Source organism: Python bivittatus, unplaced genomic scaffold (genome assembly GCF_059951505.1).
Source record: "Python bivittatus isolate LINGU-HERP-01145 unplaced genomic scaffold, Pbiv_v1 ctg000480_np1212, whole genome shotgun sequence".
Classification (NCBI taxonomy): Eukaryota; Metazoa; Chordata; class Lepidosauria; order Squamata; family Pythonidae; genus Python; species Python bivittatus.
The window spans coordinates 99,782,693-99,803,671 of NW_028277075.1; the positions used below are offsets into that span (position 1 = coordinate 99,782,693).

Sequence of the window (20,979 nt, forward strand, 5' to 3'; positions counted from 1 at the left end):
AAGAATCCTATTGGCATTCTACTGACAGATTGATTACAGTGGCAGAAAACAATGATGTTGCTATACCATAACTGTGCTTGATTTAAATCTTGATTAGCCATCTCAGAACTGAACCTTAATGTGCTTATGTGCATTTATTTATTTATAATGACATCTACTTTCTAGATGTTGAAGCCACTTCTGCATCTCTGTGGTGTATAAAAGAGGGAAAATGACATGCAAATGTATGCATGCTGTTAATTTTCCTGACTTCTCAAATGCCTTGAGAAAGTAAATACACCAGTAGCTTTTTTACTGTATTTAGTCAGACCAGTACTTTGCCTTAAGTTAGTCAATGAGATGTGAAAAGAGGATGTCCAATTAATGTTCCTAAATAATAATAGTAATAATTAAAATAACAATAATAGTAATAAACGTAATCCTAGGTTCTTGGGAAGAACTTGATGCAAATGAAGGCCAATACCAGCTAAAGAACTGGCAGCTGTGATTTCTTGCTGTTGTGTATAATAATAATAATAATAATAATTATTATTATTATTATTATTGTTATTATTATTATTATTTATTAAACTTGTACACTGCCTGACTCTCAACAACTCTGAGCAGCTCACAACAAAGAAATTACAATAAAATCAATAAAAAATAAAAAATAAAGATAATTATGCAAATATATACTCTTTAGTATGTAGAGAAGGGTGTATTTGAGGAGATGTTGCAGGAAGAGAGTATTTAAGTATTTTGTAGCTTATCTATTTGAATTTTGTTCTTTAGAGTGGTACTGAGGGAGGGACATTACCCTGAGAAAATGACTTATCCAAAGTCTTTAAGTGGATTCCTAAACCAAGTGATGTTCTGAGACTTAGTTTCACACATCCCACCACAGTGACTCACAAATAATATACTAAGCAGTGGAAACATCAAGGATTGGAGAGAGAAGTAATGAAACCTGAATAAACATATTGCCTTCAGATGAGGTGGTGTTGCAGTATCCAAGAACAATGTGTTGATGCTACAGTACTTCCAGAACATGTCTGTACAAGTATAGTTGTGGTACATTGTGCTTTCCATTATCTCAGTAGTGTAAAAGTATTGGAGCTTGCTTTGGTCCTCCTACAAATACCTTACAAGAAATGGAATTTTGAAGCACTAATCAGAGTCATTTAAGTAACATTTCTTGTTATCTAAGAAACTGCAAATGCCTGTAGGCTGCTCATTTATATACTGTTGTAATAAACCTGTTAACTAAACATTAGACATAAGTATGCAAATTATCAGTCATAGTTCTCTTTTGCTCAGGCGTGCACAATTTCTATTGCCTTAAGAGCTGTGGCTGGCTTTATATTATACATCAAACATTTTATTCCAAAAGTGAGCAAGGCCAGGTTCAATTTGGAAGGTAGAGGTTCAGTGCCTGGGAAGCACCAGCAGGCATTCGTTGACCCAGCTGCCTTCTTTCCCGGTTCCCCATACTGACCTTTTGCCTTTTGCACCCAGCTGCCGTGGCTGAAGCAGAAGCACCTCCTTTTTAGACCCAGCTTCTCTGGCAAACCTTTCCTGCATGTGGCTCCCTGAGAAGGCTGCTCTGTCTTTGGAGAGCGTCTGGAAAGACAGAGCTGCTCTCCAAAGAGCACATTTTTGGCTGCCTTGCACCCTGCCTTGTGGGGTGGCAAGTGTGGTTCTGGGGCTGCTTGCCACTCCACAAGACAGGGTACAAGGCAGCCAAAAGGGCAGGGATGGGGGTGAGATAGGCAGGTAGGGGGGAGTTGAAGTGCCCCTGTGGTCATAAGTGTGGGCAGGCTGCCGAGCACCCAAATTTTGAGCATATGACCACAGGAGTGCTGCAACAGCCATAACTTTTGGCACAGGTCATAAGACCCTTTGTTCAGTGCCGCTGTAACTTTGAACAGTCACTGAATGAATGGTCATAAGTCAAGGACTACCTGTATATAATTATGTGTGTGTATATACCCTGCTTTTCTTCCCAGAAGCTCAGGATGACTTCAGTAAGAATAACAAAATGAATTTTTAAAAATCTGTAAAATTGAATAAAATACCAGTTGTAATAATTGCATCTCCCTGCATCTTAAGTGGCATCTTTTGGTTGAAACACTGGCTTGCTGAAATAATCTATGATCACTGGAACAGCTTTTCCACACATATCCAAATTTATTCTGATTTTTTAAAATTCTGTTTGAATTTGTAGGTTTGTTTTAAGAGAACTTCCATGACAAAAAAAAGGGGAATTTGTTTGCATGTTTGTGTATTTATTTGTTACCTTCTTTTTTAGGTGGTGGCAACTGCCCTATTACTGGGTGGGAATTAAACTGTATGACCTTGTAGCAGGAAGCCACTGTCTGAAAAGCAGCTATGTGCTTAGCAAATCAAGAGCCTTGGAGCTCTTTCCTATGTTGCAGAAGGACAAACTCGTGGGTGCCATAGTCTACTATGATGGTATGTCCTCTCCTTTCTTGCCAATGTTAAAAGCAGAAACTTAGATCACATTTGTGAATTGAGTCTATTATATTACTGTAGCTACTGTATATTGCAGAGACATGGCCCTTGGGCTCATGCATGTCTCCCTTCTCCCTTTGTATGCCTTTGCACCATCCTCCAAGAATCTTTAAGTACTAACTGCTTCTCTCACTTGCTGCACTGTTTAGGTGACCAGGTAGAAAAAGATGTCTTAGCTGCAGTTAAGTTACATTTTAGCTCCAGTCCTTTCCTTTCCTCTACCTAGCTGTTTTTCTCCAGCCAGCAGAACAGGGTGAGAGAAGATTCATTGTTGTTCCTACTTCTGTTACTTGTGCCACAGCAAGCATGCAGCAGAGCCATCTTGAGTCCCTTCCTTCATGCTGAAAACAGGATAGAAGTACTAGATTAGTCCTGTCCCCTTTTGCTTTCAGTGGTTCTGCTCCTATTCATGTGAAAATTCCTGAGAACTTGCCAGAACTAGTAAGTAAGTAGTAAAGAGGTTCAAGTCTTGAAGTCAGGCAGATCTGCTCCTTTTTGATGAATATTGTCTTCCAAATTGACTTCCCTGTGGTTGGTGGATAGATGATGCATTATCATACATGAGAACGTGCCAAATAATTTACTTTGTAAAATCTCTGTTTAGTTCCATTATTCTCTGAGGTTTCCCAGATGTCTCTTTTAGTCTGCCAGCAGAATGCTCCACCTACTGGTAGTTTTTATGACTCAAAAGCCATTTCATTCCTCCCTCAGATTTTCCCAAATGAAAGTTGATTTTTCATTTGCTTCTATGGGCATGTTGGTGTTTCATCACAATGTCAAGGTGTTGCTGCATCCAGAATCATCTTTTACATTTTTTACAACAGAGCTTTTCCCAATTCTACCTGTGAGAAACTTTTTTGGAGTGAACTGTCAGACAAACATAAATACATATGAATAAATACATGAGGTAGGAATGGAAAATACTAGCAGGTTGCTTCATTTATTTTTGTGAAGGGGCAAAGAAGAACATTAAATTTATAGCCTGGGCAACTTAAGGTTGGGGATGGTGGGAAGAACCTATAGTCAGGCCGAAAGGACATTCAACCGTTAACCACTTGGAAGTAGTAAGGACAATAACTGAATGCTCAATGTTCTCTGCAAAATTGATCATTTTAGTGAACCAGCAGACATATGATTATAGCATTATGAATATTAGTATAGATCAGAAAAAGTTAAAGAGATAGCTCAAAAGTTCTTTGTAACCATAAGAGAATAATACTGATGGGATCTGAATGTTGTATTGAACATGTGCTTGCTATGTGTTGTAGTTTTCTATGACTGCAGTTTTGTAAGTGATTGTAAGTTTATTTCTTTGTCCAATAAGTCTTGAGAAAGAGTGGCTGGCCTTCAGAGAGTTTCTGAAATGAAGACAATAGCTTTTGTTCTAAACTTCCAAGACATCCCATCTACATTTTTGGGCACAAAATAAAATGTTATGTGCACAAAGAATTGGAGGTGAGTCTGCATACATTTTAATAAAGCAACAGAGAAATCAGCCTACCAAACTGTATCTGGAAATACTGGAAGCCAAGAAAATCACTTCTGAGATACTGGAATGCAACTAGTTACACAGCAGGGTACCCATTTAGCTACATTTTTATAGCTCCCTGCCTAAAGGCCAGCCTTAACTGATTTTTTTTTTTTTGTCCTTATGTTAGATGGTTTTCTTTTCTTTTTTATAAGATGATTTATAGGTCTTTTTTTTTCTGCCGGGATGAGAGTGTATTAACTTGCAGATTTTTAAAAATGTTTTTCTGTCTAACCTCCAGCCATAGCCAGTAAACTAGATTTGCACTTTCAGAATGTCTTTCATGAAAGAATTGACACCCAGACGTTCAAGTAGGAAGCCGAGGTTCAGTATCCATCCAGATTCCTTTTGCTACATTCTAGTGCTTCTCTGCCAATAGTTTTGAAGAAGCTTTAGAATGGTGCATGTTAATTATGGGACAAGCGTGAATTGGTTTTGCAGTGAAAAAGCCATACAAGCATTTCATTGTGGACCAAAGAAATTGGAAATTAAATTTGTCCTTTTTTATTTCTTTATTTTTCTTAAAATTTTATACATACACAATTAACGAAACAGTCTTTAAACTTAAAACTTTTTAAAAAATTAGAAAAGGGACAACTCCAAGCAAACTAAAAATAATTTTTTACTTGTAAGCTGCCTAGAGTCACTTATACAGTGAGATGGGCAGTGTATAAATTTGATTAATAAAATAAAATAAAGAAAAATTAATAAAGAAAAAAAATCTACCCTATGTTTATACTTATCAATAGTTACTGGTTTACTAATGAGTATGCTACTATAGTCTGTTCTTCTACATGCTAAACTTATTGAATTGAGTGATCCTGAATATAAGTCCTAAGCTGTGAAGTGGTCTTCTAGTAGAGTGCAGTGATAGTCAGTGAGCAGTAGAACGTGCTACAGCACGAATAATCCGTAGCAGCATTGCCATCATCCAATCCCTAGCCCATATCTAAAGCTACTGTCAGTGGTCTTTTCACATAGTCTGTTGTGCTTCATATACCGTATTTTTCCGACTATAAGACGATACTTTTTTCTAAAATCCTTACCCTAAAAATTGAAGGGCATCTTATTCAAGGAAGTCAGCCGAGAATCGCGCGGTTGCAAAACTGCCCATACTTTGTTTCTGCAGAGAGGCTTCCTCCTACTGCTAGCCTCCAATCACGAGTGAAATAACGTGTCTCCCAAACAGACTTCCTCCAATCACGAGCCTGATGTAACTGACGTCAGCTGATGCTGAACAAACCAATTAGAGGAAGGCTGTTTGCAGAGACAAGCTATTGGCAGTTAGAGCTGCAGAGAGACGGTTTGGACCTCCTCCCACTGAGTGTATCAGGTAAATGTTAACTAATTACTAAATAAAAATGTGTTCTGCACTATCTTTAAAATATTGATTTCTTAATTTTGGGTTGGAAAAGTGGGGGTCGTCTTGTACATGGGGGCGTCTTATTGTCGGAAAAATACGGTACATTCTATTAGTGATGGAGTCAGATGATCCTTAGGGGGTGGGATGAGCCCTACACTTTTCTGCAGTAGAGCTAAACCTGTGTCCAAAGGGAATCTAACTTTCAGCTGACAGGACTAGCCACCAAGCCAATCATGCCCCCTTCTCCAGCCCTCTCCCAACTCAAGGAGAAAGACTAATGGATGATCTCCTGACAGCTGATGAATTTGTTTGGGAGGGGATTTATGAAACCTTATCTAATGTGTTCTGGGTACCTGGCAATGTGCCTTTGGTGGAATAAGGACTGCTGGTGGAGCCATCAAATTTTGAGCCACTGTTCTTTCTGCTGGCTCAAGGATTAATATATAGAATTTTAACTCAGTGGTGAAAAGGTGCCACTAATGTGTTTTTTACTTTGTGCTCTGCCTTATATCTCATTTCTTAAGGAAATGTATGAAATCTGAAATCTGACACCAGAAAAACTCTGGTATTATTCTTTCCAGGCTTTTCCTAAGAATCTGCTAGGTTTACCATAATGAGCAAATAAAAGTCTATTTTTGAGATTATTTTTAATCAAATAGCTGAAGGCTCAGTACTGCTAAATTCAACTGATTCGCAAGTAGAGAGGGATAGAAAAGAGCAAAAAATTAAAGATTTAGTATTCTAGTTCTTAAACTTCAGAGCTTCAGAAAAGTTTTCTGAACCTTCTTAAAGACAGAGGAATTGTCAAGACATACTTTCTTGGTAAAGTAATATAGCCACCAATATTGGGGAAGGAAACGTAACTGGTTAAATATAGTTCTGCACTCCAAAGGTCCCAAGTTCAGTCTTTGGCATTTCCAGCAGAAAGAATCTTAGCTAGTAGTCCAGTTTTTTTTTTTTTAATTATCATTCCAGTTTTCAAAGAGCTCTGTGCTACGTCCAGTAACAGGGTAAATAGAAGCGATCCTGGATTCATGAAGTAGAAAATATATATTAGTCTAGCAGAGCTGAATATGGCAGGCAATTGAACAAAGCCGAATCAGGCAGGCAGTTTATTATAGCAAAAATGTTTCCTGCCCCATTTCACTTCTTTTCCTAGTCACTCCTGGAGGCCAACTATTAGTATGATTCTTGTAGGATATTCTCTTTGATGCCATATTCTTAATTTCTGCTTAATGGCACATACCATTCATCGCATAAGACACATCCAGTGCAAGCTTTCTATCAATTCTGACAAACTGAAGATTCTGAAGCCTAAAATATAGGACCACTTGCTTTGAAGATACCATTAACAAAAGTTTGCCCAAATCTCTTTTGGGTATGTAACATAAAATCTTCCCCAGAATGCCAAAGACTGAACAGAACTTCACATTTCAATAAATTCATCTTTAAATAACCTTCCATCTCTACTCTATTAGATTAGTCTATTGGACTGGTTAACTTCATCCCAGAGCCTAAGTTGCCAGTTGGTTGGATCCTAGGAAATCTTGTTCTTCAATTAGATTTATATTCATTCTAACCTGACTTTTGGAGTGCTGGTGGAAGGGAAACAGCCTTGTTCACTTTGGGAGATGATTCCAGTTGGAGATTGGAAGAGATGGCAAGAAAGCCATTGTTTTTCTGGACCTTTAAGTGGAATTCAGTACTATCTGTAATGAAATACCTCTTTAGACTAGAACTGGGAATTATGATGTTCATAACAGCTCCATTCCTTTTTGGACGGAAAGGTGTGATATTCTCAGGGCCATTAGACTACAGTACAAGGTAACTTTTCCAAGTACTTTTTAATGTTTGTGGAAACCACTGAGAAAAATCATCCAGTGATTTTGGCTAAAAGGTCATCAGTAAATGGATGATATATAGTTCTTACTTTCTTTTCTTCCGCAGGGAAGCTATGCAGAAGCTGTGGTTGAGGGCACATAAGTAAAATCTTGTGGGTTGACAAGACCACCATTTTTGATGCAAGCTTTCACATAATATAAATCTTACCCACAGAAGTTGGTTTTGGCCCAGCGCCATATAATTTCTTCTGAGTATGAGGGTGATGCTTTCAATTATTATGTGATGATGAGGTACCTTTTTCCTCCTGTGTACTTCTCTGATCTCTTTGAAGAAACTAGAGTCAGTGCTGCCTTGGTAGCACCCAGCTGGTTGCAAACAGTAGTGTTGAAGTGCAGCTGCGTTCACCACATCTTTGCCTTTGCACTGGTCCAGCCAAGTTCATAAATGTGTTATATTTCTCTCCTCCCCTTTAAACAAAGGGCAAAAAGTTCTTATAAAATTAGGCTAAGATCTTCATTCCTTCATTTCCTCTAATTTCATAATAATTTATGCAAGCAGTGATATGCTAGAGCTTTCATTTTCTACCACATATTGTTGCTCTAGCTTTCTTAATTCCATTTTAAGTTTATACAGACAAAAAGGGGGACATTATAAATGTTGGCTATACCAGTCATTGCAAATCAGAAACTTTACCAGGGGCTATTCTTGCTCTGTCACAGCATCGGGAAAACAAAGCATATGTTGGATGTTAGCCTGGCTGTACACAATGTGTCCTATTTATTCAAGGTTTCCTTTGAAGCTACAACTTACAAGCTTGTTTCTTAAGGGTACATGTCAGCTTCATTTAGCCTTTGTTAGTATTTGGATACTCCTGAATAGCAAAAAGGCAACATTTTGGGGGAGAAATATGGCTGCTATCTGAGCAGCGATCTGTCATTTTCCCTTATGCATCTCAGGAAAAATTAGAAAAGGGGCACAATGGAAAAGCCAGACTAAGGTTTCTTGTAACCAAATCTCCCTTTTGTATTAAAAAGGTGGAAGCCATTTTTAAAAATATATGGACATTTGGAAAAATGTACAGCTTTTTCTTAATGATTCTTTTTTTTTTTAAATTAAACATTAGCAAAGAGCATTTGGTGATTTAAATTAAGGCAGAAGACTTTTTTCCTTGTCTGATCTTTTGAAGTGGGGGGGGGGAAGGCAAGGGGAAGTTGGATGCTGTCTTAAATTCAGGCTCATTTTCCTTACAGTTAAATGTAGTAAAGTTGTAAATGTAGTAAACTTTTAAAGGTTTTCCTTGAAGTGTAGGTATGTTCTAAAGATTGATAGATCTTTTTTCCATTATGTCTTATATAAAATCTCCTTCAAGTCAAGACTGAATTTTGGTAACTTCCTGGAGCTTTGAGGGGGGGCGGGGGCAAGATTATTGAGGTGGTTTGGGCTTGCCTTTTTCTGGGGTGTTTCTTTCTACCTTCCACTTTAGCCTGTAGCCCTAGAATTTCTGGTTGTTTTCTGTCCAGTTATTAACCCTGATGACCTTTTTATGATCAGCCAAGATTGGTTAGGTGCACACAGTTATTTATTTGTTTTTGAAATTTATACCAAAGGATTTTCTTGCCAACTTTGTAATTCTTAGCAATCTGTTTGATGAGATCCTACTATGTAAACAGTGGAATTATCTGATTTGAAATTTCTTAGTATAGGTTCTGTCAAGCAGGCATGCATAAATTGCATTGCAGAGAAGTTATGTTGAATATGTCCTGTCCCTTACATTTGTTAATTAAATAATAATAGAAAACATCTGATAGAACACAGGTTTAGGGATACCTTTGTGTACTTCGTGTTGACAGTATTTAGAATTAGAGAAAGCTGATTAAGGAATGTGGAAAAAGAAGTGACTTTGTTTCAAAAAGAGTTTTCCTATTGTAAACTTTATGAGATTTTATTTTAATGTATGTAGGGGAAGGGCAAAGCATAAAAAAAATCAATGAGAAAAATGTAGAACATTCATTAAGCTGTCAGCAGCTGGATAGGAACCCACTTTCTCTTAGCCTCCTATGGCTGCCTTTTCAGTGTGTGCTGAATTATGAGAAATTACAGGTTTATAATTCATTTTTGACTAATTTATAATTTTGAGACAATTGAGATATATGATTGAGGTCCAGCCCAGTTTTAAATATAGGCAGTTGTAAAATTTCATATACTTATTTAAAATGTTTTTCTCATTTTGAAATAAAAACAATGTCACAAGCTGCTATTGTAAAGGTTTCTCACAGGTGAAGCCCAGCATGTACATCACAATAGAATTATGACAACCTCTTATATCAGTAGAAATCCACGGGGGGCAAGGAGCAAAGTGAGGAAACTATTAAGGGTCGTTAAAGGCAGTCCTGAGACTCAAAATTATTTCTGAATCATTTCTATACAGTAAACTGAAAAATCTTTAGGCAAAACTGGCACTTACTTGCAGTAAAAATGGTTATAGAAAGCTGATTTGGTGCTGGACTACATAGCAGTGGAATCTTTACTGTAGGATGATGAGATTTTTATTTTTAATTAAAGGAGTCTTTATTACTGTGATCTCATGTGAATAGAAGGAAATATTCTGATGAATTGCAAGTGATTTTATTTATGCAGCACACACAGGGCAATAAAATGGGTGTTCAGGAGCTGCACTTCAAAGACTTTTTTTTTCTTCTGTTTTGTGGCTCCTGAAAACCACAGTGCGCATGGCTGTGATTTCATTGGGGTGGTTAGGGGCAGAGGTTTTAGTCTCTTTTTGGAGGGTGGGTGGGTTTGAAGTTATTTTTCAACCAGAATGCTGTTTTTAATTGCTCTTTTGTTTAAAAATCTTGAAAAATTTCACTCAGCCATTCAGTGCATTGCTGGTAAATTTTGGCAATGTTGTAAAAAAGGGACTGGACACTGTATATGGGCTGTGTAATAAGGGATGCGGTAAGGTTTCTGTTGATCCAGGTTGTTTTCAACATTGATGTTGTTGATCCAGGCTGTTTTCAACATTGCTCATCTGCAACTTCCTCTTTCTTCTTAAAGTTATCACATTTCTGAGGCTGTAATGATGCCCCTTAAAAATGCGATGTGTGTTTGCTGGCTACTTACTCTCCCTCCTTCTCCCCGTTGCAGGGCACTGCTCCACACACAAACGTGCCAGTAGATGCCTAGTTTGCTTGTAACAAAAGGCTGGCTGTGCGCTCGATAGCACTTTGGTTGCTGGAGGCACCGTTCCCAAACACTTGCGGATGATAGCTGCATCTCCTGCTGTACCTGTAACAATTTAATTGTATAAGTCAACCCAGTCGAGCATTCCCAGCACATGACTGGGAGACATGAAATTCATTGTCATTATTGTCCCTGTCATTTTGGATCATTATATCCTACTGCAGAATTTTCCTCACTTCAGTGCTTTTTTTAACCTCCAGGAACTAGGGATTATGGCTGAATTTGAGGTGGGGGCAGGACTGTGATCTACATTTACCTCAGGGGAGCCACAGATTAAATTGGCTTTGCTCGCTGACTGGCTAGATTCATCTATTTGTGTGTTCCGAGTTTAAGGCAGCAGATTTATGAGGATCTGGATGAAATTTCCAGACTCTGCTTTATTATGTTTATGCATTTTGGCTTGGGAACCAGTGGTGATTCTTACAGAGGAAAACATAAAGTGAAGGTGTGTTTCAGGTCCATAGGCTGTCCTTAAAGATACTGGATTATTCTCCAGTGGAGTGACATTATTTGAGCATTATCCTGCGAACCCTTTGGTATTCCCTAGTGTGCCATGGGGTTTCCAGAGAAAAGATTGCATTGAAGCATGTAATTTATATGTGTGAGGTTTATGTGAACTTAATGGTAGTTCATTAGTTAATATGGATCTTGTTCCATGAAGTAGTGATGATGGTGCCATGGATGCTGCTTTAAGAAGGGAGAAGCTTCCACTTCTTCTATGATGCTAGGACAGTAGCTTAACATTTCTTCTCCCCCCTCCCCCCAAAAATCTAAAGACAGTTTTATGGTGTTAATTCCTTCCTAAATGAAAGAATGGATTATATTGGATTTTGAAAACATCATTACAGAATTGCATTTTATAAGGGCCCCACGCCTCTTTCTCTTCAGTGGGTCCCACTCCGTTGCTGTGCAAGTGTTTTGATTGAAGTCCAGTTGTAGGGAATTAAAGTAACTGGAGTTCCATGTGTTGTAAAAGCTGCCTTAGTAACATCTGTTGACTCAAAGGGACCACTTCTCAGTGCATTTTCCAGATATTTCTGTAGTTTTAGAGTGAAGAAAGATAAAGACAAGTTGTTTTGTTGGCTTAAATCAGGACCTTTCTTTTTGCATCGTCATTTCAGTCATATTTCAAAGGCTATTCCAGCTAATATAAAATCAAGTGAAGTTGTTTTAATATGCATTTGGGGTTCCACAAGACAGTGTAAATGTTCTGTTCAGAACCTGTTCATAATTTTATTCCACACTTTTTCTAGGAAAGATTTAATCTTTAGAAATCCAATTAGGAGCTGGGCAGAAAGGAGCTTGTTCATTGTTCAGAATCTTGGCCAAAGAGTGTATAAAGAATCACCAACCTATAAAACATTGGGTGCCAGTTGAATCTTTGTCCCAGATGATTGCCTTTGGTGCACTTTGTTGGGCAGAGTGATAATCATAAACACTCCTGTTTGTGCAGAGCGCAGCAAAAACTCCAGGAAAATATTAGCCATGAAAGCAAACACAATGCAATGTCCATTTCTTGTTTCCAAAAGAAATCCAGTCAGAAAATATATACTAACTGGTGTTTATTGATAAAAATGCAAAATTCCATAAAATGCAAATATCATACAAAATATTAAAAAAAACACATCTTCCCATGTAATGTAGCATCCAAGACTTATTAGCAACACAAGCTTAACAAAATCTCTAGCTACAAACTCTCAGAGAAGAGGTACACTACTTGGTACTTTGTTACAACTACGTAGCCCATAAAACTTACATAGTGGCTAACACTAAAACAACTAACAACTACTCAGAGAGGCTGCACATTTTCCTCTCCTTGTATTATAGCTCTATGCCACCCCCACTGGGTAACTAGCATACACACGCCAATAGGTGGCAGTAAATAGCACAATACACAACACACAATAACAGGTGTTTTTCACATGATCTCTGTAGTCAAAATATTATTTGTTATTGTTGTAAAGATAACGGGATGAATCCTTTCCCATGAGAATGAAAATCCTGACACACTTTCATAAGAAGCATCCCCCTCCCATTAACTCAGAACCCTAGTGTGTTTAACCATGACAGCTTATTTCAGGGCCATTTTCTGTCTTTTCCGTAAATAGCGGGCATCATTTGAGTGCATCTGTGAAACTGCCTCACCTGTTCATTTGCCATTAATGTTTGGGTTTTGTATTTACTGGATAGAAAGATGGTTTTTCCTCTAATTGCCCACGATGTGGGAACATTTGTCTTATAATTGCTGAGAAGAATAGAAGTCACTATAGGTAGTCTCTGTTTAGCAGCCACAATTGGGACTGGCAACTTGGTCATTAAGTGAAGCAGTTGTTAAGTGAAACCGTGACTGTAAACTATGACTGTACTTATGATCTTACTTCAGCTTTCTTTTGCTTTACAGACCTGTGAAGGTCGTAAATGCGAGAATTGGTCATAAAGTTACTTTTTCATCACTGTTGTAACTGCGAACAGTCACTAAAAGAGGCAGTTGCTAAACGAGGACTACCTGTACTGAAAACAAGCAATGATGGAGGTGCAAATACTTGGAGACATTAGGTGAATGTCTTTTAAAAGTAGCTGGGACATTATTAACTCTCATGGAGAGGGCTGCTTGCTTGGTGATATTTATTTATTTATCCATGCATGCCTTTGAGTCAGTGTTGTTGTAGTCCCTGTAGCCCCTGCAGTTTTCTTGGAAAGCTTCTAGAAGCGGTTTGGCCCAAGGTCACCCAGTTGGCTTTGTGCCTCAGACAGGACTAAAACTCACAGTCTCCTGGCTTCTAGCCTGATGCCTTAACCATTGCAACAAACAATCTCTTCTAGTGAATTTAACCTGTTTTTAAGCCTCTGAACCCAATTTCTATAGTTTTAATTCTTTCCCAGTGCAGCTAGCCCTTCTTTTTGCCATCCTGCTTTTTTTTTTTTTTTCGGGGCAGTGTTGCTGCTCCTGTTGGAAGGAGGGAAGACTGTATATACTGTATATACTTGTGTGTTTCTGTATATAAGAGTGGTCTGTGTGTGTGAGAGAGAATGATAGTTCATATATGTACATGGATCAATTAATTTTTTAAATAAGAGTTTAATTAGTATTATTAGAGTAGAATAATTAGTATTACTCATTACATTATTATGAATTATTTTAAAAATATTTTTACCCTGTTCTTTTGGAGGATTGATGTAGCATATATATGCAGTATATACACACAGAGATACAAGTGGGCCATGCTTGCGTATTTTGGTGGGAATAAGGAGATCTGGATTGGTTTCAGCCGAAGTGGATAATCCTAGATTGATGAGGTGGAAAAAGCACAAGATTATGTGATGTGTTTTTAATGTTTTTCAAAATTGTAGTCAGAATTTCCTGATGAGTAAATATGATACATTGCTAATATCATCAGACAGCAAGCATAAATTAATGGCAGACAAATGTCAATAACTGTCTTTGTACATGTGCTTTTGTTCTCACTGGTTCCCTGAGGTATTTAAGTATGAAAAGCTGGTGGCCATGCATAATATTTGCTGTGGGAAATGATAATGCAGCATTAAGGTGCTCATGACAGAGTAAAGTAAAAGTATGAAGCTGCTCGTGGTGTTGGTTCTTGAGTCTGCTGTAATTAGCTGTATTTGACTCAACAAAAATATTTCTACAGTATTGCACTAAGTGCTTCCAGTCTCTGTTACCTAAATTTATTTATTGTTTTGGCATCTTTGTGGTTTATGATTTCCTTGGAAGTGTATATTCTATAAGTACAATAACTGTATTCGGCATTGTATATTTGTAGTGTGCTAGCTTTTTCTCTGTTCAGTGGATAAGACTTCCTCATTATTTATTTAAAAATTACCACATGTCTCTGGTGAGTGATGAAGTCAACCTGCTTCATGAAAAGTAATTCTGCATCTTCTGTATGGCTCTGACATATTATCTCCTGTCTCTTTTTATACCTTAGATCATAATTCTGGTTCTAGTTGATTTAGACAAGGTCATGTAAGGTAGTAATTTCCTTGATGTCCTATGAAGTGGACAATAGTTCATAAAACTGTTGACTGGTTTTACATTAAAAAAAAAAAAAAGAAAATACCATAGCCAGTTAGAATTTGTTTGTGTGCTTGTGTGTATTTATCTTACATTATTTGTTAATTCTATATCTCATCTTTCATCCAGTAGTTTAAGACAGAGCACTAAAGGTATGTATGTGAGAGAAATAATGTGGTCCTTGCTAACTCAAAGTTATACAAATTGTTAGATTAGCTCTTGGATGGATAGTTGAAATTCAATATCCAAGTAGCCTTTTTATATTTTTATAAAGCCCTACAAGGCTTGACATGAAGCTTATTTCCAGGATCCTATCATAGACCAGAACCTGCCCCCTCTGTGCATTCAACCCAAGTTGCTCATGGTCCCCACCCCATGTAAGGATAAAGGGGTGAGAGCCCAGAGGTGTGTTTCTGGATGATAGCCCCCATGCTATAGAATATTTTGTCCCCTGAGATGGTAGAAGTACCCATTTTGTTTGTATTCCACAAGATTGCAAAGACCGTTTGATTCCAATGGGCTTTGGGGACAGATAGTAGATCTGGGCCACATTTGTAATGGGTCACTTTTTTGTTGTAATTTGTATTGGTATGGATATGCGTTCTGTGGTACTTTATAATTTTGTACAGGTAGTCCTCGCTTAGCAACCACAGTTGAGACTGGCAACTCAGTCGCTAAGCAATGTGGTCACTAAGCGGAAAATTGTGTGACCACAACTGGGCTTGCAACCTTATTTCCCCTTCAGTCATTAAGTGAAGTGACGCAGTGACTAAGTGAAAAATTACGTGACCACAATTTACGATTTTACATCTGCCTTCTATACTGACTGCACAGTATTAATTCTACTTGTTGCAAGTGAAAATGCATGCTGGTTGCAAAGTGTGCAAATGGCGTTCACGTGATCGTTGGACACTGCAACAGTTGTAAATGCAAGGATTGATCGCAAAGTTATTTTTTTAGCATGGTTGTAACTTTGAACAATTGTTGCTGGTAAGCGAAGACTACCTGTATAAACCACCTTGAATCACGAGAGTAAAGTGCTATAGAAGTTTAGGAAGGTAGGAAGATTATCAGGGACAAATCCCAATTTGGGCCATACTATAGACAGAAAAAGTCTACAGTACAGTAATAACACCAGCAGGCAGAGCAAGCCATGTTTGTGATTGGCTGCCTGTAAGTGTATTGGCAATTCCAGTTCCTCTATTTGAACCAACCTTAGGTGACTTGGGGGAGGATTTTCAGTAGCAGTCAGGAATGTATCTATACTCCAAAAAAGGTACCTATGCAATAAAATAAAAGAAGATGTGACTTCTCCATTCAGTCTTTTTCTTTATTCTCAAATTGGGCTAGAGTAATTTTTAGTGGAGTCCAGGATAGTATTCCCAGCTTCAGAATTCAACTTGTGCAAATTTTTGTTTTGTTTGTCTACACACATGTCTGCATTTATACATCCACAAGATGTGTTAATTATCCCCTTTTTAGTAACATACACTGACATCACTGCATTTGTCCCAGTATTGTAGAATGGACACAGAAAAGCTGTCATGACATTTTTCAGAGTGACATTTCAGTGTACCTCTATAAACTGGCACTGACAACATTTGGCTTTCATTTTAACACTTTGCATTTACTTACCCTGACATTGCAATAAGATGCCTCTGACAAGTTGAAGGCTGATACAAAAGAAGTGGGTAACAACATAATTAAAAGCCGCCACTACCAAGTAAATCCTAATTCTGATCTGTCCCTCAGCATCCTTCCCCCCCTCCAAGGAGAAATTCATTATCTGGTAAGGCCTCTAGTACCACACTTCTAAGTACTGTTCCATACCTGGTGTCATCCCAGTCCCACCTCTCTGACTAGGTCCAATTTTTACTTGTGAGCCTTATTGTGTCTCTCTTTGGTGCAAACAGATTTAGGTGCTCCACACTTCTCCAAAGTATGTAGAATTCTTCATCGCTAACATTTGTTAAATGCGTAATAAAATGCTATGCTGAATTTGTTTTTCTTCCACTTTCTGTATTAAAATGTGGCTTTCTTCATTTGGTGTAAAAATATAATCTTTTTTATGTCTGATACTCCGATAATATGCTTTCTGACTACGTTACACTACATGAAAGTCAACAGCCGATGCTCCAAAATCTTGTCATAATGCTGACAATTCTCCAGATAGAACTCAGGTGGGACTGAGATTGAACCATTTGTGCTAATGTTTTAGCAATAAAACAGTGCCTCTGTTCTCTCATTAAATTAATATAGGCAAGTCCCACCTCATTTATGGGAGATCTGCTCTTTTGAGATCAGCCTCACATTTCGCTTGTGACTGTTTTGTAGGGAGCTAGTGACTTCCAGCAGGAAATGAGGAAAATGATGCACGCACAGAGGAGGGACAGAGTGATTCAAAACCCTTTGCCCAAAGAATCCTATTCCTTTCCAAAACAAGGAAACGATGGAGCTGAGTTAAGCACGAGTGCATCTTCATTGGTTCAGCGCAATACAGTATAACTGAGCCCTGATAGTAACATGGGGCTGAGTTGAGACTCTTAATCCTTGAATTCTTCTATTATGCCAAATTAATATGAAAGATGCTCCTTCCCTGAAACTAATGTATTATTATTATGAGCTTCAAGTATTTTTAATAAGTTCATTTTCCTTTATGATGATGAAGTGCCCATATACTGGTATTCATTGCCTAACAACTGCCCTGTTTAGCGCCCGTTCAAAGTTACAACAGCACTGAAAAAGTAACTTTACAATGGGTCTTTCCATTTAAGACAGTTGCAGTGTCCCCACGATCGCATGGTCGAGATTTGGGGGCTTCGCAACCAGCAGGCATTTGTGACTGTCACAGCATCCCAGGGTCACGTGATCACCATTTGTGTGCTTCATAGCCAGCTTCTGACAAACTGAATCAGTAGATGAGCTGGCGGTAAAATTGCAAGTTGTGGCCGTGTGATGTCTTGCTTAACCACCGCAGGTGACTTGCTTAACAATCATAGTGGAAGTGAGGTCATAAGTCCATTATGACTGTGTCACTTAGCAGTGGAGTTGCCAGTCCCAATTGTGGTCATTAAGTGAGGACTGCCTGTATATTTGTTTGTGTATATATGTTTCTGTATATAGATACAAGAAGGAAACAAAAGGGGAATGGAAAGGCATAGAACCTGAGCTATAGTTTGAGCAACTTTGCAAATTCCATTATTCTTAAATTTGTTTTGCCTTCACCCTCAATTTCAGTTCCTTTCCCATCCTCTTCAATTAATATGACTTTATTAGGTAGTACTGTTATGATATTATAGTAGTCTAGGTGCTGCTAAAAATTTAGGAACATCCAGAGTGGTATTCTGTTTTTAAAATTTTCTCGGATTGCTTTCATGACAAGCTTTTTTGCTTGTATTTGCTAGGTTGTTTACATACATTTGATTGGAGCAGTTTTCAGTTGTCATTTAAGACAACTGTGGGGGAGATGGGTGGCATATAAATTTAATTAATAAATAAATAAATTTAAATTTTGTTGGAACAAGTGATGTCATTAATAGTATAGTGATTTTTTTTAAGTACATCATTTCCAGCCAAGTTGAGCTCTTGAGAGATGGAAGAGCAGAAGGAAAAAAATAGAAATAAAAATCAGCGTAAGGAAGAATGTTAAATGGACTTACGTTTGGGGGAAATGCTGTCCTGTACAAATCTTGCTACGTTACCTACAGGTCAACTGTTTTAAGATTGAAGATAGCTGACTCTGCATTTTACTGTGAAACAGCACTGAATTATTTTGACAGCTTTATTCTTTTATTTATATATCATTTCACGTGTGATGGCAAGTGAAGACCTGCATTTTATATACATTTTACTACTGAAAGCAAAACAATAACATTTTGAAACTGTTTCTTTTATGGCCCTCTATTTTTCTTTTTAAATGGTTTTTATGCTTCTGTCTTTACTTGATGTTAGTCCTATCATCACTCCTTCCCTCATAATATTATAGCATTGATTAAATTTAGAGGGAGATGCATATGGGGCCTCCGAGCCCACAGTTCCTTGGCTTGCTGTTTCACCTGAACGTTAATTTGTAAGGTACACAAATGAAATGGGAGGCTGTTAACAAACCAACGCTAACAACCTTTAGCATTGTCTTTGTTGAGAATTCTTCTGGAACGCAAATGGTTTGGTTTGGAAATGGGTGAAGAAAGCTGCAGTGCTAGAGAGTATCTTAATGCATTTGCATTGTTATTATTTATGTTGTTAAACATTCCTGGAAGTTGTTTGGGCAAATAATAATAACAACAACAGCAACAGTAATTTATTAAATTTATACGCCATCTGACTCCCTATGACTCTGGGCACTTAAAACATTTAAAAATGAAGAGCAATACAAAAATCACAAAAACAGCACAAGACTCAAGGTAGCATTCATGAGGCTCTTCTCTAAATTTATCCTCACAAGAGCAAGTCTGTAAGGAAGGTGTAGCTGAGAGATGGATCTTTTTTAAAAAAGAGTTTAAATAGTGAAGTACAAACAACTACAATGCCAAAATACAATTGTGGGTATGTAATTTTAAAAATTCAATTTAAAAAAACCAAAATTATAGTGATTAAAATAAACATAACAGGAAAAAAGAACTAGTAATATAGTATCAATAGGGAATTAATCAATCCTCAAGATTGTCAGTAAATCTTGACCATCTGGAAACATATTGCAAATCTTTAAAGTTTAGAATATAAAGATTTTTCAGAAAATAGGTAAGCCTTATATTCCTAATACATACCTTAATATAGGAGGATAAGTTTCTTTCCATTGATATAAGATTATCCTCTGCGCTGAGCCCAAGGCTCAGTGGAGTCAAAGGTCTTCATAAAATGACAAATTCCATATTTTGAGGAGTGTAATTTGACATATGTATTTATTTTTTCTTTTTCCAAAAATTGTATTAACATATGCTCCAGTTTGAAACTAAAATGAAGCTATGACTAAATAACTGATAACAGTTAAAGAGCTCTCACATTTCTTACAATGAGAGCACAAACATTTTGATGTTTAGCCTTTCTTTAAGGGGTCTCATAGACATGAAACAATACTTTCTGATGAATTAACTTCGTTATTAAAGCATAAGAAGTAGCTTTTACATTTTTTAAAACCTAGACCCATTGATTTTCCATGATTGGATGGTCCAATTCTTCATTCCACAGTTCAGCTAATGTTAACCTTCATTCTGTTTTTAATTCAGTAGAAAATTGAACTGTTGGTTTCACTGTAAGTGTTGCATCTTTTAGGGATCAAGTTTAAAATCATCTGGCAATGAGATTACTCAAATACATTCTTCCATGTAGATTAACAGGCATTTGCTGCTCTACATTCAGAGGTAGATTAATTATTTTAAAGCTGTTTCTGGTGAGTTGCCCTTAAACTTTGAGTAATTCAGCTTGCAGGTTGGTAATACTGCAATTATGTCCTGAAATCATTCCCTTATTTCTAAAGTCTTAACTTTGGTTTCATGAGAGTAACCAAACCTTGTCAAATTTAATAGTTTGGGCTTTCATAATTCTAAGTTCTCCATGGATCCCAGACATGGTATTTTCCAGACTCATAAATTTGCAATCTACTTGTTTAGACATTGACTGAAGTTTCACCATTAATTGAAAGTTCATTATTTCTTTTTGCTGAGATAAAGATACATCTGGGGACAATATTGCTCTCTCTAGCCCAGCAGGGTCAGAGGACGTAGCCATAATCCCTTCTCTGTGTTCAAGATTTCAATAGAGTGCATAAGCCCAAAAAGTCTCTAAATCTTGTTTGAAGACACCTCTGTTTTTGTTCATTTACTTGACTGTATACTGTTTATTTGGAAAAATAAATGATTTGTCTTAGCTGCTTTCAATAAACTTAATAGGGAACTCTGGACATCAGAAACTCTCTTGAGCCATACAGAGGCCATTTATTGAATTCTATAGGGTTTATTGATGGATATAAAACAGTGCTTTCAAATGCTTTCTGCAATTATTTATCCATTGAAGAACTATTCTACTTTAGGATATATTCTCCATTGAGAGAATCAATATAGGATATACCCAACATTCTTGGTTTATAGAGAAAAATCATATACTGTATAGCAGACTAAGTATCTTTTAGAAAATGTTAGCTGCCATTAAAAAGTTTCTATTTTTGGAAAGTCAGATAGATTCCCAGAAATCTGGGGTTTTAGAAATGCAGAAGGTATGTAAAATAGGAATTACAGAAGCATATCCAAATTATATACTGTAATGTCACTATCTGCAATTCTTATAAACAATTAAATGTATACCAAAGATCCTAAATCCTTTTGAATTGTGGCTTTCCAGGTTTTGGTCTCAATTCTTTCTCTTATGATAGGACTGTTGAAAATAGATCCAACAATATTTGGAGGACCACAGGTTCTGTGGCTTTTGGTATATATAAAATAAAGGGCACCCTTGGTGCAAAAGTAA

The 20,979-nt window shown here is 37.2% G+C and overlaps 1 protein-coding gene across 4 annotated transcripts in view; it reads left to right on the plus strand.

The window, feature by feature from the left end:
- The window catches only part of GPD2 (glycerol-3-phosphate dehydrogenase 2), a 95,991-nt gene that overhangs the window by 44,985 nt on the left and 30,027 nt on the right, over window positions 1-20,979 (plus strand). For all 4 annotated transcript variants that reach the window (XR_015797242.1, XM_025163984.2, XM_007424033.4 and 1 more), the window contains exon 6: window positions 2,288-2,451. Coding sequence is in view for 3 of the 4 variants with exons in the window: in XM_025163984.2 (XP_025019752.2) it covers window positions 2,288-2,451 (164 nt within the window). In the remaining variant the exon portion in view is untranslated. The remainder of the gene's footprint in view (window positions 1-2,287; window positions 2,452-20,979) is intronic.